Here is a 14,769-nt window from a genome sequence, read left to right on the forward strand (position 1 = left end):
CCTGCTGGGAGCGAGCTGAAACCCTTGACTTTGTGCCTATTTAAAATGAAATGTATTAATGCAATAATATGTGTTATAATCCTTTGTATTGTTTGTATAATCTTTAGTTTGGAAAATTGTGTAAGTGTGTACTCAAAAGTAATGCATAATGCTGTTTTAATTCTTAATTGTGAAACTTATGTGTTTTCTTTACATAAAATCATGCAGTAGAAGCTGGTATAGTTTGATACAAGTGGCCAGTTTTTAGGCAGTTTCTTATCAAGATGGGCTTGATTCCCAGAATTGAATGCTAAGTTTCTGCAGCACCCTTTTTAGCCTAAGAAAATGTTGTTAAATGTTGAAATAAGGTTTAATATGCTTGCTTTTTACTATAAACTATTTGTGCGTGTAAGACCATATGCTTAACACTGCCTGTTATAATAATATACATGAAATTGTCTCTCATTAAGATAGGTTTACATTTAAAATAGTTAACAATCGTGTGCCATAGGGAATAAACTGTCTAGTTTGACTCTGAGTTAAAAGATGATGCAACATAAAGGGATATTGTTTGAAAAATAAAATAAGAAGCTTAAAAAGTAATTTTAAGATAAAGAATAGAAGATGGGTTTTAAGAAAGTAAAAACTTTATAACTTGCTGTGAGCCTGTCTTGAAGTCGTGCCAGAAAGTGGAGGGATAGTTGGCATGAAGAGCGGAGTTCTCTTATCTAACAGCGTCAGGTTAGAGTGTCTTCTCGCCATAGAAAAATTGGAAAAAACCTTGATTATCGCTGGAAATTGGAAAGCTAAGTGCACCGCTAGCGAACTGGTTTTAGCTGGTTTTTGTGCCGTTGAAAAAAATAAGAGGTCGTCCACAGTTCAGCTGAATTCGTGCTGTTAGGAAACTCATAGGACAGAGACATTACAATCTTACACTTAAATAAAAAACAAATAGATTATCCATGGAGAGAAACTCTATATTGGAAAAACATAAGATGGAAGTTCCCTATAATATCTGTTAAGCACATGCCTGTAAAGAGAGAAGGAAAACTAATTTGAAGAATAGAATGGCATGAGGGAATATTAGACATTAATACATATAATCAATATAATCATAACTAATAGTGTTGTATATATTTCAGACAACACTCATATATTCAAAATAATATTATTTTCTTTGTTTCGCCTAGCTTTTTAGATAGAGGAGGGGTCGAGAAATGAGCGGGTGAGATCATGATTGGATGTGTGGACCAGGTGTTATATTTTTATTAATTGTTGGCACAAGGCTGTACATTTTTAGGCTGTTGTGTGCCAAAGAGATAAGAATTGGACTTGATAAAGATTCTCCATGTATTCCTATGGAGACGAATCCCATAAAAACTCACACTTTTCGCAAAGGGGTACCACATTCAAGACCTTTGCTTGACAGGGTGAAGTGGTCCATCACTTGCAGATCTCCACCAGACTGATTCCTTTGTTCACGCTACTTTTCCTTATAATAGGAGGTAAGCATATTACTAACATTATTATATCTTACATGTATTGGTTGCATTGCTATAAGGTTTTGAAACTATGTTTTGGTTTTAAGAGAGTGTTATATTGAATGAAACTGAAATGTAGAAGTGGGTGCTTATAAACTGCTTGTGTTGGAATTTGGAGGTCTGATCAACCTACCTATTTCCAAATATTAAAAGCATTTAAATATACCGAAGGAGCATTGCGCTGATTCGTAAAACTTAAAATAACTGAGTCTTGAGTGTCTTTCTTTTCGATTAAATAAAGGTTATATGGACTTACTTACAGATCGTCCAGTGCTCGAAGATAAACCACCAGGAGTTTATAACATCTCTGTCCTCCTGACATCTCCCCTGAGTTAAGAGTGTGTGCAGAGTGAACAGAAAATAAATAAGACCGAATAAAAAGAGTAGGTGAAAATCTGCAGAACGCAGCAGACGTGACAAGACCCCAGTGGGAATTGATTAAAAAAAAAATCTAAAAGCATGATAAACCACAGTACACTATGGTAAATGCATTGTGTAACAATGGGAAAAGCATGGCTATACTGCAAAATTACCGTGCAAATGAAACATTTTATAGGGGGGTTGGGGTCCATAGAAAGTCATGTGCTGACTATACTTTGGAGTAAACAGGCCTTGCTTTCTTAAAACACAGTAAATGAGGTATACTCTGCTTTTCTACTCAGCCCTTCAGTTACAGGAAGGCATTATTACAATTGATTCATAAACTCCTGCAATGGTGGACCCTGAGTTCCTCATATCAGAAGCGAGAGGATTCCAAACAAAGAAGCATTGCTAACACTGCAGCGCAGAGCTCCGCTGTGAATGATAACATGCGTTGTATTAATGATGAAGCATTGCTAACACTGCAGCGCAGAGCTCCGCTGTGAATGATAACATGGGTTGTATTAATGATGAAGCATTGCTAACACTGCAGCGCAGAGCTCCGCTGTGAATGATAACATGCGTTGTATTAATGATGAAGCATTGCTAACACTGCAGCGCAGAGCTCCGCTGTGAATGATAACATGCGTTGTATTAATGATGAAGCATTGCTAACACTGCAGCGCAGAGCTCCGCTGTGAATGATAACATGCGTTGTATTAATGATGAAGCATTGCTAACACTGCAGCTCAGAGCTCCGCTGTGAATGATAACATGCGTTGTATTAATGATGAAGCATTGCTAACACTGCAGCGCAGAGCTCCGCTGTGAATGATAACATGCATTGTATTAATGATGAAGCATTGCTAACACTGCAGCTCAGAGCTCCGCTGTGAATGATAACATGCATTGTATTAATGATGAAGCATTGCTAACACTGCAGCTCAGAGCTCCGCTGTGAATGATAACATGCGTTGTATTAATGATGAAGCATTGCTAACACTGCAGCGCAGAGCTCCGCTGTGAATGATAACATGCGTTGTATTAATGATGAAGCATTGCTAACACTGCAGCGCAGAGCTCCGCTGTGAATGATAACATGCGTTGTATTAATGATGAAGCATTGCTAACACTGCAGCGCAGAGCTCCGCTGTGAATGATAATATACATTGTATTAATGATGAAGCATTGCTAACACTGCAGCGCAGAGCTCCGCTGTGAATGATAACATGCGTTGTATTAATGATGAAGCATTGCTAACACTGCAGCTCAGAGCTCCGCTGTGAATGATAACATGCATTGTATTAATGATGAAGCATTGCTAACACTGCAGCGCAGAGCTCCGCTGTGAATGATAACATACATTGTATTAATGATGAAGCATTGCTAACACTGCAGCGCAGAGCTCCGCTGTGAATGATAATATACATTGTATTAATGATGAAGCATTGCTAACACTGCAGCTCAGAGCTCCGCTGTGAATGATAACATGCATTGTATTAATGATGAAGCATTGCTAACACTGCAGCGCAGAGCTCCGCTGTGAATGATAACATGCATTGTATTAATGATGAAGCATTGCTAACACTGCAGCGCAGAGCTCCGCTGTGAATGATAACATGCGTTGTATTAATGATGAAGCATTGCTAACACTGCAGCGCAGAGCTCCGCTGTGAATGATAACATGCCATTAATGATGAAGCATTGCTAACACTGCAGCCAGAGCTCCGCTGTGAATGATAATATACATTGTATTAATGATGAAGCATTGCTAACACTGCAGCGCAGAGCTCCGCTGTGAATGATAATATACATTGTATTAATGATGCTATCAGCAGTTCTTGATAATGACAGGAAATAATAACAATAACAATACACATTTTAAAGGATTTTTTGATGTGGCGTGATATAAGACTGTTGAGACAATGGCGTTGCTGTGGCGTGTTGAGAGGTATTTGTGTTATAAGCATTTCACCAGCAAGCAGTGCTTTCAGAACGGGGGCGTTGATCATCAGCTCTCTGCAGTGCTTTCAGAACGGGGGCGTTGCAGAGTCAGCTCTCTGCAGTGCTTTCAGAACGGGGGCGTTGATCAGAGTCAGCTCTCTGCAGTGCTTTCAGAACGGGGGCGTTGATCAGAGTCAGCTCTCTGCAGTGCTTTCAGAACGGGGGCGTTGATCAGAGTCAGCTCTCTGCAGTGCTTTCAGAACGGGGGCGTTGATTTCAGCTCTCTGCAGTGCTTTCAGAACGGGGGCGTTGATCAGCAGCTCTCTGCAGTGCTTTCAGAACGGGGGCGTTGATCAGGGTCAGCTCTCTGCAGTGCTTTCAGAACGGGGGCGTTGATCAGAGTCAGCTCTCTGCAGTGCTTTCAGAACGGGGGCGTTGATCAGAGTCAGCTCTCTGCAGTGCTTTCAGAACGGGGGCGTTGATCAGAGTCAGCTCTCTGCAGTGCTTTCAGAACGGGGGCGTTGATCAGAGTCAGCTCTCTGCAGTGCTTTCAGAACGGGGGCGTTGATCAGAGTCAGCTCTCTGCAGTGCTTTCAGAACGGGGGCGTTGATCAGAGTCAGCTCTCTGCAGTGCTTTCAGAACGGGGGCGTTGATCAGAGTCAGCTCTCTGCAGTGCTTTCAGAACGGGGGCGTTGATCAGAGTCAGCTCTCTGCAGTGCTTTCAGAACGGGGGCGTTGATCAGAGTCAGCTCTCTGCAGTGCTTTCAGAACGGGGGCGTTGATCAGAGTCAGCTCTCTGCAGTGCTTTCAGAACGGGGGCGTTGATCAGAGTCAGCTCTCTGCAGTGCTTTCAGAACGGGGGCGTTGATCAGAGTCAGCTCTCTGCAGTGCTTTCAGAACGGGGGCGTTGATCAGAGTCAGCTCTCTGCAGTGCTTTCAGAACGGGGGCGTTGATCAGAGTCAGCTCTCTGCAGTGCTTTCAGAACGGGGGCGTTGATCAGAGTCAGCTCTCTGCAGTGCTTTCAGAACGGGGGCGTTGATCAGAGTCAGCTCTCTGCAGTGCTTTCAGAACGGGGGCGTTGATCAGAGTCAGCTCTCTGCAGTGCTTTCAGAACGGGGGCGTTGATTAGAGTCAGCTCTCTGCAGTGCTTTATTTGCTCTTCCATTATTGAGTAATAACAGTGCAGCAGAGAGCAGTGTGTGGTTGTTTTATTACATCATGATCTACACACTGCACAGAGCCACAGGGCTCCCTGGAATAAAGGGTTTCTGAAATATGTGTGAAGAAGCCTGCTCTGGAAGTCCTGGGATCAGAGACGCTTCACTGCCAGTGCAGGTACAAACATAGAGGCACTTTACCCTTAGTGTGTGCTCAGATTTGAATTAACTCTCAGAGCTCAATGTTACTGTTACAAAATGAGACAACAAACAGCTTGAGGTTTCTGAGGGTTTTTGGTTTAATTACCAGGTCATTTTTTTCCCTTAAATATTAGAAATGCATTACAAACTAGAGCAAGAAGTGAGGTAGTGAGTCATGGAAAAAAAATGTAAAAGACGACAACAAAGCAGTGCAGCACAGATTACTCAGTCTGTACAACTGTGCAATCTCCATATATAGTGTGGAAACCATGTCTATTTTTACTGAAATCATTTTTTTTTTCAGTCATGGATTTTTTTATTTTTTTTTTTTTTTTTTTTTTTTTTTTTGTAGTAAAGTAGTTGTAGCTCTACAGTACCTCCAAACTGTAAATTTAAGGATGTTGGAAATGGTGGTTTGTGATTAGTTACATACCAAAGTAAATTACTCAATCTTAAATGAATACATAAATAAAGCAAATTATCTGTCATTGTGGCATCCTCTAAATGTGAACTACAATATGTGAACTACAAGAATTTAGCGATGGAGTACGCCAGAGAAAAATCCCCCTCACTCATCCCAGTCACTTTTCTTTTCTTTCTTTGATTTCCTCTTTCTGTGTCAATCCAACACATGCCGTTGTTACTTAGGACTACTTTGCTTTTTATAGTGTGTTCAGTTATTAAAGCTCCTGATTGCACCACTAAATAAACCTAGTTTCATTTGTTTAAGAACAAACAGACCATTGTAATCCAGGTGCAAAGGTTTGTTTTATTGTTTGTCCAGTGCCTGACGAGGAAACAAACAGTAAGCAATAATAATGTTAAGTAATACAGCAGTGTGTGTTACTTAAATTATAATACGCAAGTAATAGTCCTGTTTTTATTATACACCCACACAAAACACATACACACGTCTGCTGCGTGAATTAGTGCTACTGGTGCTAATCCAGTTTATTGTGATACAGTGCAGTGCTGTCCTGGGTGTGTGCTGGCCTCTGGGCACAGCTCTGGAATCATGTTTAGCCGTCTAGTAATATATAACACAAGACAATTACAGACAAACAAAACAAAACACTCACAAAGGTTTTTATTCCTCAAAGGGTCTCTCACAGTCTTTACAGTTTAAAATGCTTTTAAATCAAACGAAGGAACAGATACTTTGCTTCGACCCCATTTACGCCGTCGCTCACTCGTCACTCGTGGCTGACACATCATTTGCCCTCTGAGTCAATGAGTTAGTGTACCGAAGCTCTGTCTCTTTTCTACTTGACTGACTGCCTTTTAACCCTCAGAACGAAGTGTCAGGCCAAGGAGTCCAGAGTATTCTGTTCCTGTTACTTAGTGCTCTCACAAGTCGGGAGGGAGATTTACCACCAAGAATCACTGTCTTTCTGTAACAGATGTTATAATCTCTATAATGCTCTATAACGGGGCAAGACATGTCTTCAGAATACCATTTCAGTGCAGTATTTTTTTTTTTTTTTTTTACGTACTCACATTTGCTCTGTGATCAGAAGATAGCCCTAAGAGTTTTAGTTTATAGACAGTAAGGGTTTAAGATGTTCGTGTTAATAAAAGGTTTTTAAAACATACCTTTCATGTATTTTCCTTGAGAAACTATATAAAATAGGTAGTAAATGAAACAATGATTTAAATCAATGATTTTTTATAAATCCAATGATTTAAATCAGTGATTTTAATCGACTTGATTTAAATCGGCCAACCCTTGAATATAGTAAAGTACCACATGATCTTCTGAGCAGTCTGTAAGACTCAGATCAGTTCGTTTTTATTTAGCAAGTCAAGTGATCTCTAAAAAACAAAGTAGAGAAATCCCATACAGGTGCTCTGCATTTGCTTGGCAGGAACCCCCTTTTTGGTTTCATGTAACCACAGGGATAACACACAGCTTGCAGTACTGAAAACAGCACACCTAAAGATTAAACACCTCTTCTGATATACTTTCTTTACTTCAGCTATGCTTTATTCAAGTTAGATAACCACTAGACCACACTGCCTCCTGGCTCCCAGTCCTCAGATCTAACCACAATAACACTTTGCTTTCCAGACCCGAAGCGATAAACACCAAAAACAGACCAAAACACTGGCTCTTAACCCTTCATCTTTAACTGACTGCTGCCCCCCAGCCTTGGGGCCTCAGCTCCAGGTGATCTGCAGGTCGTAGCCCCTCTCCCTGGCCAAGCTCTCCAGCCGGTCGAAGTCTCTGCGGTAGATCTCCTGGCAGCCACTCAGGTCCAGTCTGCTCAGCTGGTTCCCCTGGTCCATCAGCCCCAGGACGGTGCTCATAGAGACGCTGCTGTGTGCCAGGCTGAGGTGCTGCAGGCGGCACAGGGGGGCCCCGGGTCCCTCCAGGGCCTTGCAGAGCACCCTGTCCAGGGAGAAGGGCAGGCCGTGCAGGGAGACCCTCTCTACCTGGGGGGCGCCAGCTAGCAGCGAGGCCAGGGCCCCCTGGAGGCCAGCGCAGGTCTGCGCGGAGAGCCCGGGGGAGCAGGGAGGGAACCCCAGAAAGAAGTCCTTGAAGTGCAGTAGTCGGAGCTCCACGGCCAAGGTAGAGTCTTGAGCCTCGTGGCCCTCGTGCAGGGCGGTGGCAGGGGGCTGGAGGTGGCAGTGGAGGACCCTTAAGTTCGGACACAAGCTCAGAATCAGATCCAGAGAGTCATCCAGAGAGAAGTCCTGGATGGTTAGCAGGCGCAGGCTGGGCCCCAGGACCTCCAGGGCGAGTAGGAGGTCCCTCAGGGGCCGGCTGTGCACCCCCGTGGACTGGACAGTGAGGTGGGTCAGGGTCTTCCACAGTGACAGACCCCAATCAGATCCCAGCTCCTCTCCGCAGAGCACAGACGCCTCCACCACCTCTCTGCACACAGGCGTCAGGGTCCCCAGCAGCTCGGCTTCCACCTCAGACATCTGCCTCAGGTTCAAGCAGACCGGGCTGGCCTCACTGTCCACTCCTTCGCCTGCTCTGCTGTGGACCAGCTCGCTCAGAGAGGGGAAGCCTTCGTTTGTTGCGAAGCAGTCGATCGTGTGGAAGTGAAGCCGGGAGATCAGGGAGCAGGCCTCCACCAGGCCGCTGTGATCCAGGTGCTCCAGGTGGGGTAAAGCCAGCAGGAGGAAGGCGGCTGGCCCCACGCTGTCCACCCCACCTCTGGGGTCAATGTTAGAGGCAGCCAGCCTGCGGAGCTGAGAATGGGTGGAGCGCCCCCGTGTGGGGTCAAAGGCCAGGTGCAGCAGCCCCCTAGAGGTCACAGCCCTGCAGCTGGAGACGTGGAGCTCGCGGAGGGCAGGGCAGGAGGAGCCCACAGCAGACAGGACCTGTGTGTTGCACTGAGACCCCGAGAGGTCGAGACTGCGCAGCCCCGGCAGCAACTCCACCAGGTCCACCAGCACACCCGGCTGCACCCGCTTACAATCCCGCAGGCACAGGGCGGTGAGGCTCTGAGACAGGGACAGAGACAGGGTCAGGGACACAGAGACAGGGAGACAGGGCGGTGAGACAGGGAGAGAGACAGAGGGACAGGGAGAGAGACAGAGACAGGGAGAGAGAGACAGGGAGAGAGACAGAGACAGGGAGAGAGACAGTCCCGCAGGCACAGGGCGGTGAGGCTCTGAGACAGGGACAGAGACAGGGTCAGGGACACAGAGACAAGGAGAGAGACAGAGACAGGGAGAGAGACAGTCCCGCAGGCACAGGGCGGTGAGGCTCTGAGACAGGGACAGAGACAGGGTCAGGGTCACAGAGACAAGGAGAGAGACAGAGACAGGGAGAGAGACAGTCCCGCAGGCACAGGGAGGTGAGGCTCTGAGACAGGGACAGAGACAGGGTCAGGGACACAGAGACAAGGAGAGAGACAGAGACAGGGAGAGAGACAGTCCCGCAGGCACAGGGCGGTGAGGCTCTGAGACAGGGACAGAGACAGGGTCAGGGTCACAGAGACAAGGAGAGAGACAGAGACAGGGAGAGAGACAGTCCCACAGACACAGGGAGGTGAGGCTCTGAGACAGGGACAGAGACAGGGTCAGGGTCACAGAGACAAGGAGAGAGACAGAGACAGGGAGAGAGACAGTCCCACAGACACAGGGAGGTGAGGCTCTGAGACAGGGACAGAGACAGGGTCAGGGTCACAGAGACAAGGAGAGAGACAGAGACAGGGAGAGAGACAGTCCCGCAGGCACAGGGAGGTGAGGCTCTGAGACAGGGACAGAGACAGGGTCAGGGACACAGAGACAAGGAGAGAGACAGAGACAGGGAGAGAGACAGTCCCGCAGGCACAGGGAGGTGAGGCTCTGAGACAGGGACAGAGACAGGGTCAGGGTCACAGAGACAAGAGACAGGAGAGAGACAGAGACAGGGAGAGAGACAGTCCCAAGGAGAGAGGCACAGGGAGGTGAGGCTCTGAGACAGGGACAGAGACAGGGTCAGGGTCACAGAGACAAGGAGAGAGACAGAGACAGGGAGAGAGACAGTCCCACAGACACAGGGAGGTGAGGCTCTGAGACAGGGACAGAGACAGGGTCAGGGTCACAGAGACAAGGAGAGAGACAGAGACAGGGAGAGAGACAGTCCCACAGACACAGGGCGGTGAGGCTCTGAGACAGGGACAGAGACAGGGTCAGGGTCACAGAGACAAGGAGAGAGACAGAGACAGGGAGAGAGACAGTCCCACAGACACAGGGAGGTGAGGCTCTGAGACAGGGACAGAGACAGGGTCAGGGTCACAGAGACAAGGAGAGAGACAGAGACAGGGAGAGAGACAGTCCCACAGACACAGGGAGGTGAGGCTCTGAGACAGGGACAGAGACAGGGTCAGGGACACAGAGACAGGGAGAGAGACAGAGACAGGGAGAGAGACAGTCCCACAGACACAGGGAGGTGAGGCTCTGAGACAGGGACAGAGACAGGGTCAGGGTCACAGAGACAAGGAGAGAGACAGAGACAGGGAGAGAGACAGTCCCACAGACACAGGGAGGTGAGGCTCTGAGACAGGGACAGAGACAGGGTCACGGTCACAGAGACAAGGAGAGAGACAGAGACAGGGAGAGAGACAGTCCCACAGACACAGGCAGGTGAGGCTCTAAGACAGGGTCAGGGACATAGAGACAAGGACAGAGACAGAGATAGGGAGAGAGACAGTTCCACAGACACAGGGAGGTGAGGCTCTGAGACAGGGACAGAGACAGGGTCATAGAGACAAGACGAGAGACAGAGACAGGGAGACAAGGAGACAGGGTGACAGAGAGATAGACAGAGACGGGGAGAAACAGGGTCAGAGAGATAGAGGATTTTACAGTAGTGTTGAAATGAATGACAAAACAGTGCAGGCGATAAAAAAATGGTATCTTTAAAGCACGGTTTAATTCTGCAAAAATCAGTTTAAACAATAACTGCATATTGTTTTATGTACAGCTTCTGCATAATTAAAAGCAAGCTAACCAGTGCTTTGATATCTTTTTTAGGTTTGATCACTATGTGAGTGTGGGGGAGCCCTGTGGCACAGGGGTCCTTACCTGGCACCGGGCCCCGACGAGCTGGGCCACGGCATTGCTGACGATGCTGGAGCAGCCGGACAGACTGAGCGCACTCAGGTGAGGCACCAGCAGCAGGTGCAGGTACGCGCGGCTCACACGATGAGACTCTGACAGCAACCGCAGCAACTCCTGTACCAGACTCCCCGCTGAGAGGGAGAGCAGAGAGAGAGGGGCAGTGAGAGGGGAGTGAGAGAGGGAGTGAGAAAGAGCAGGGGGAGAGGGAGAGGAGAGAGAGGGGGAGTGAGAGAGGGAGCGAGAGAGCAGAGTGAGAGGAGGGGGAGAGGGTCAGCGAGAGGGGGAGTGAGAGCAGGGGGAGAGGAAGGGGACAGAGAGGGGAAGTGAGAAAGAGAAGGGGTAGAGGGAAGGGAGAGAGAGGGGAAGTGAGAAAGAGAAGGGGAGAAGGAGGGAAGAGAGAGGGTCAGTGAGAGGGGGAAGTGAGAGCAGAGGGAGAAGAAGGGGGAGAGGGTCAGCGAGAGGGAGAGCAGAGAGAGAGGGGGCAGTGAGAAGGGAGTGAGAGAGGGAGTGAGAAAGAGCAGGGGGAGAGGGAGAGGAGAGAGAGGGGGAGTGAGAGAGGGAACGAGAGAGCAGAGGGAGAGGAAGGGGGAGAGGGTCAGCGAGAGGGGGAGTGAGAGCAGGGGGAGAGGAAGGGGGAGAGAGAGGGGAAGCAAGAGAGCAGGGGGAGAGGAGGAAGTGAGAAGGGAGTGAGAAAGATAAGGGTGAGAGGGAGGGGAGAGAGAGGGTCCATGAGACGGGAAGTGAGAGCAGGGGAGAGGAAGCAAGTGAGAGGGGAAGTAAGAAAGAGAAGGGGGAGAGGGAGGAGAGAGAGAGAGGGTCAGTGAGGGGGGAGTAAGAAAGAGAAAGGGGAGAGGGGAGCAGAAAGAAGGAAAGGTGAGGGAGCGGGAAAGATGCAGAGGGGAGACAGGCAGAGAAGGAGAAGGGGGAGCGAGACAGAGGATAATATGTTAGTAGCTGATTATTAACAGATAACCAACTTTAAAAAGTGACCAGTAAATGTTACTGTTGTTTTACACTATCCCCTTCTGACTAAAACAGGACTTTCCTATAATACTGCTGAAACTTCCAGTCCTGAATCCCAGCCTGACGAGCAGGGGGTACGGTGCTGCTTAGTTCAGGGAAAAGGACAAACACTACAATATGAATCCCTACTCGGACCACACACAGAGCGGCGTGCGGGGGACCTTACGGAGCTGGTTGAAGGGGCCCATGATGTAGAGGAAGCTGTACTGGTCCAGGTAGTTGTCAGCGTAGTCTCTAGCCCACTCCTTCATGTTGTCGGCCACGCTGCTAAGACACAGACTCACCAGGCTCTCCACGGCTCTCCTCTTCGGCATTGTGCCACCTGATACCCACGGCTCTACCGTCCACTGAAAGACGCACAGGACACTGAGCTGGCTAACACAAGCATAACTCATGTCATATTACAGTAAAACCAGCCTAATCCAGCACCACAGGAAATTGGTAGACTGTGAAAAGAAGTAGATATATGCACAAAACTCTGAAATTAAAGGGAGGGTTCGCTGGAAATGGAATCAAGATACAGGACCAAAACGCCACATTAGTTATATTTTAGATACGCAAAGCTTGTTTTTGTTTAAATATGTGACATTTGTATCTGTCTAGGTGTAAGTAAATGAAGGTTTAATTTATTTTTATGTACAGGAGATTGATCGTACTGTTCAATGTTTTTTTTTTTTATTCTTTAACAAATGGCTGTATTTTAAGATGTTATGAAATGTGTTTTTAACAAAAAATAAATATATTGTAACGTTTCACTGCTGAAGGAGACCAGAGAGACGATGTTGCCGTTTCCAGTTCCCGGTTTATTTATTGTACAATTGCTGGGTGCCAACCGAACGTGCTGTAGCAGCTGGCAGTGCCTTTTAAACTGATAACAGAAGAGGCTGCAATGAACTGGTTACAGGCTTCTCAATGCACTTGGTCGCTGTAGGCCTCGACCACGCAAAACAACTGTGTGCTGTACACAGAGATAACCAATCTCTTCATTTACTATCAACGCTCTCCTCATGGTGAGGGCGTGCAGCTGCTTTCATAGCGCCCCTAATCCCACCGCTCCTGATGTCAGCCCGCCAGCCCCAAACAGACCTTTTACAGTGTTCCATAGCCCCCTTATTCAGTGTCCTCTTTCCTGATAGGCTGACCCTCCATTAACCATTCCCTGCAGCAGGGAGGTGGGTGACGTTTACCTCGCAGACTGTCAACGTTGCAATATATAATTTAAAAAACACCATTTTTAGTTATAATGTTATATTTTTGTGTGGTTGAAATCACTCCTTGACAAACGCTTATTTTTTGCTTCAAAAATGTCATTCCTGCCACACCTCACTGCTTCAATGTGCAGCGTGAGATTATTTTGGCATAGCCATGGCCCACAGTGGTTCATCTTTACTGCAGGCTGTGACACTCTGCCACAGCAACACTACTTTATCAAGCTCTAGCTGTTACTGCTTCTTCCAGATACAGAGTGGACTAGTGGACTAAACTGAGAAGTGCTCTTTCTGCTGCGAGTCTGCCTTCATTTCCACGTAGCGATATACAGTTCCCGGAGTTTAGAAATGTAACCTGACCTTCGCGCCCTTTGTAAACAGGGTAGTAAGGTAAAGTTAACCACTGTTATTAAATGACAATAATAGATCAAACAAAAACACACAGTCTATTATTATCCTGGTATTGATTAATTTAACGGTATGTCATAATAATAACACTTTTTAATAAAACTATATGATTTATGTCAACATTAGCAAAATATTTTTCATGTAAAACGTAGCTGATCAGACAGACCCCCGTATTGAGAAGCAGCACGTAACTTTAATGCTCTGTAGCAGTGGGTTGCAAACCGCCTCCACATGCGTAAATGAGGTTGTAACTTTGTAAATATGTTATTATCTGTTCTTCAAATTGATGGTGGGAAATTTGTGCTGCGTCTTAAATTCGAAAACATACAGTAGTGGTAGTAGTCCTATTTAAATACCTAAATAGGCAATCGTCACCTCCAGCCGTCATTTGCAACGACTGGAGAAAAAAATTCAAATTAGCATCCTCGTAAAAGAGGATGCTAAATAGGTAGGCATTTAACTAATCCATATTTTAGGCTTATGATTTAAAGGTAATATTTAATCTTCTTTGTGTTGATGAGTTTACTGAAAAACTCAGACCCTTATCAGTACATATATTCTGGGGTTGTTTTCAGTGACGGTAAATTGTACATTTATAAATAATAAACAATAAACTGAAATTCACAAATATGAAATCATACTTTGTAGCCCAGGCCTGCTATCAGCTCGTAGGAAGCGCCTGTGAAAGTCTGTCACTGCAGGTCTAGCGTTGACAGTGCTGAGTGAAACAGAGCCCTACACGCCTCTCACAGTCCGGTCCGGGGATTGCCCCTCTCCGCTGCACATTACTGACCGGCAAAATGGGACGTGGTAACAACGAATACAAGCTTTTCAACTTTACGCATTTGTATTATTCGACAGGGACTCTGCATCAACATTACATAGCCAACTGTTACCGATAGCGGCGTCTGCGCTGACTCCATGGATCGTGTTGGGAAATCACATTAAAGCAGATCATATATATATATATATATATATATATATATATATATATATATATATATATATATATATATATATATATATAAAACAGTGATTTTGCGTTGCTTCCCTACCTGTTCTGCAGCAGTACCTTGAGTTCTGGAGCACGCTTCCGTGTCCTGGAACAGCGCCACACCCTGGTCACCCCTTCTTAACCCTTTCAGTGCTGAATGAGAATGAGTATACTTGAGAACAGGACAACCCCTTTACACGATATATTCATACACTACCTCAGACTGAAAGGGTTACATCGCGATGTTTTTAACACTGTTAATATTAACTAGTGTTCACATCATCCTATTCTCTGCTTTACATTAAAGTAACCTGGGCTTAAATCTATTAGAACTGAGGAAACTAAAACAACAGCATTACAGCCATGTCTCTCAGGCTGTGTCCATATGTCTGT

At 46.4% G+C, this 14,769-nt stretch overlaps 1 protein-coding gene across 3 annotated transcripts; it reads right to left on the bottom strand.

The window, feature by feature from the left end:
- Positions 1-6,501: 6,501 nt before the first annotated feature.
- On the bottom strand, positions 6,502-14,569 carry si:ch211-214j8.12 (uncharacterized protein LOC100000539 homolog). 3 transcript variants are annotated; one of them, XM_041239143.1, is made up of 4 exons: positions 14,438-14,569; positions 11,933-12,113; positions 10,708-10,874; positions 6,502-8,637 (listed from the first exon to the last, which is right to left on the bottom strand). In XM_041239143.1, exons 2-4 carry the CDS (start codon positions 12,078-12,080, stop codon positions 7,342-7,344), a joined length of 1,611 nt encoding a protein of 536 aa, XP_041095077.1. In that variant the 5' UTR covers positions 12,081-12,113; positions 14,438-14,569; the 3' UTR covers positions 6,502-7,341. The 3 variants fall into 3 exon arrangements, with proteins under 3 accessions (XP_041095077.1, XP_041095067.1, XP_041095058.1); XM_041239133.1 differs by having other exon boundaries at positions 11,933-12,141; positions 14,438-14,534; XM_041239124.1 differs by lacking the exon at positions 14,438-14,569 and having other exon boundaries at positions 11,933-13,544.
- Between the last annotated feature and the right edge of the window lie 200 nt (positions 14,570-14,769).

The sequence above is a fragment of the Polyodon spathula genome, chromosome 2 (genome assembly GCF_017654505.1).
Source record: "Polyodon spathula isolate WHYD16114869_AA chromosome 2, ASM1765450v1, whole genome shotgun sequence".
NCBI classification, from domain to species: Eukaryota; Metazoa; Chordata; class Actinopteri; order Acipenseriformes; family Polyodontidae; genus Polyodon; species Polyodon spathula.

Bases quoted from the DNA above. Each gene is read 5' to 3' on its own strand.
- si:ch211-214j8.12 (XM_041239124.1), bottom strand. From the start codon at position 12,161: ATGAGTTATGCTTGTGTTAGCCAGCTCAGTGTCCTGTGCGTCTTTCAG. The intron at 10,875-11,932 runs GTAAGGTCCCCC...TCTCCCTCTCAG, and splicing joins GGGCCCCTTCAACCAGCTCC to CGGGGAGTCTGGTACAGGAG. The intron at 8,638-10,707 runs GTAAGGACCCCT...TCCCTGTCTCAG, and splicing joins TCGTCGGGGCCCGGTGCCAG to AGCCTCACCGCCCTGTGCCT.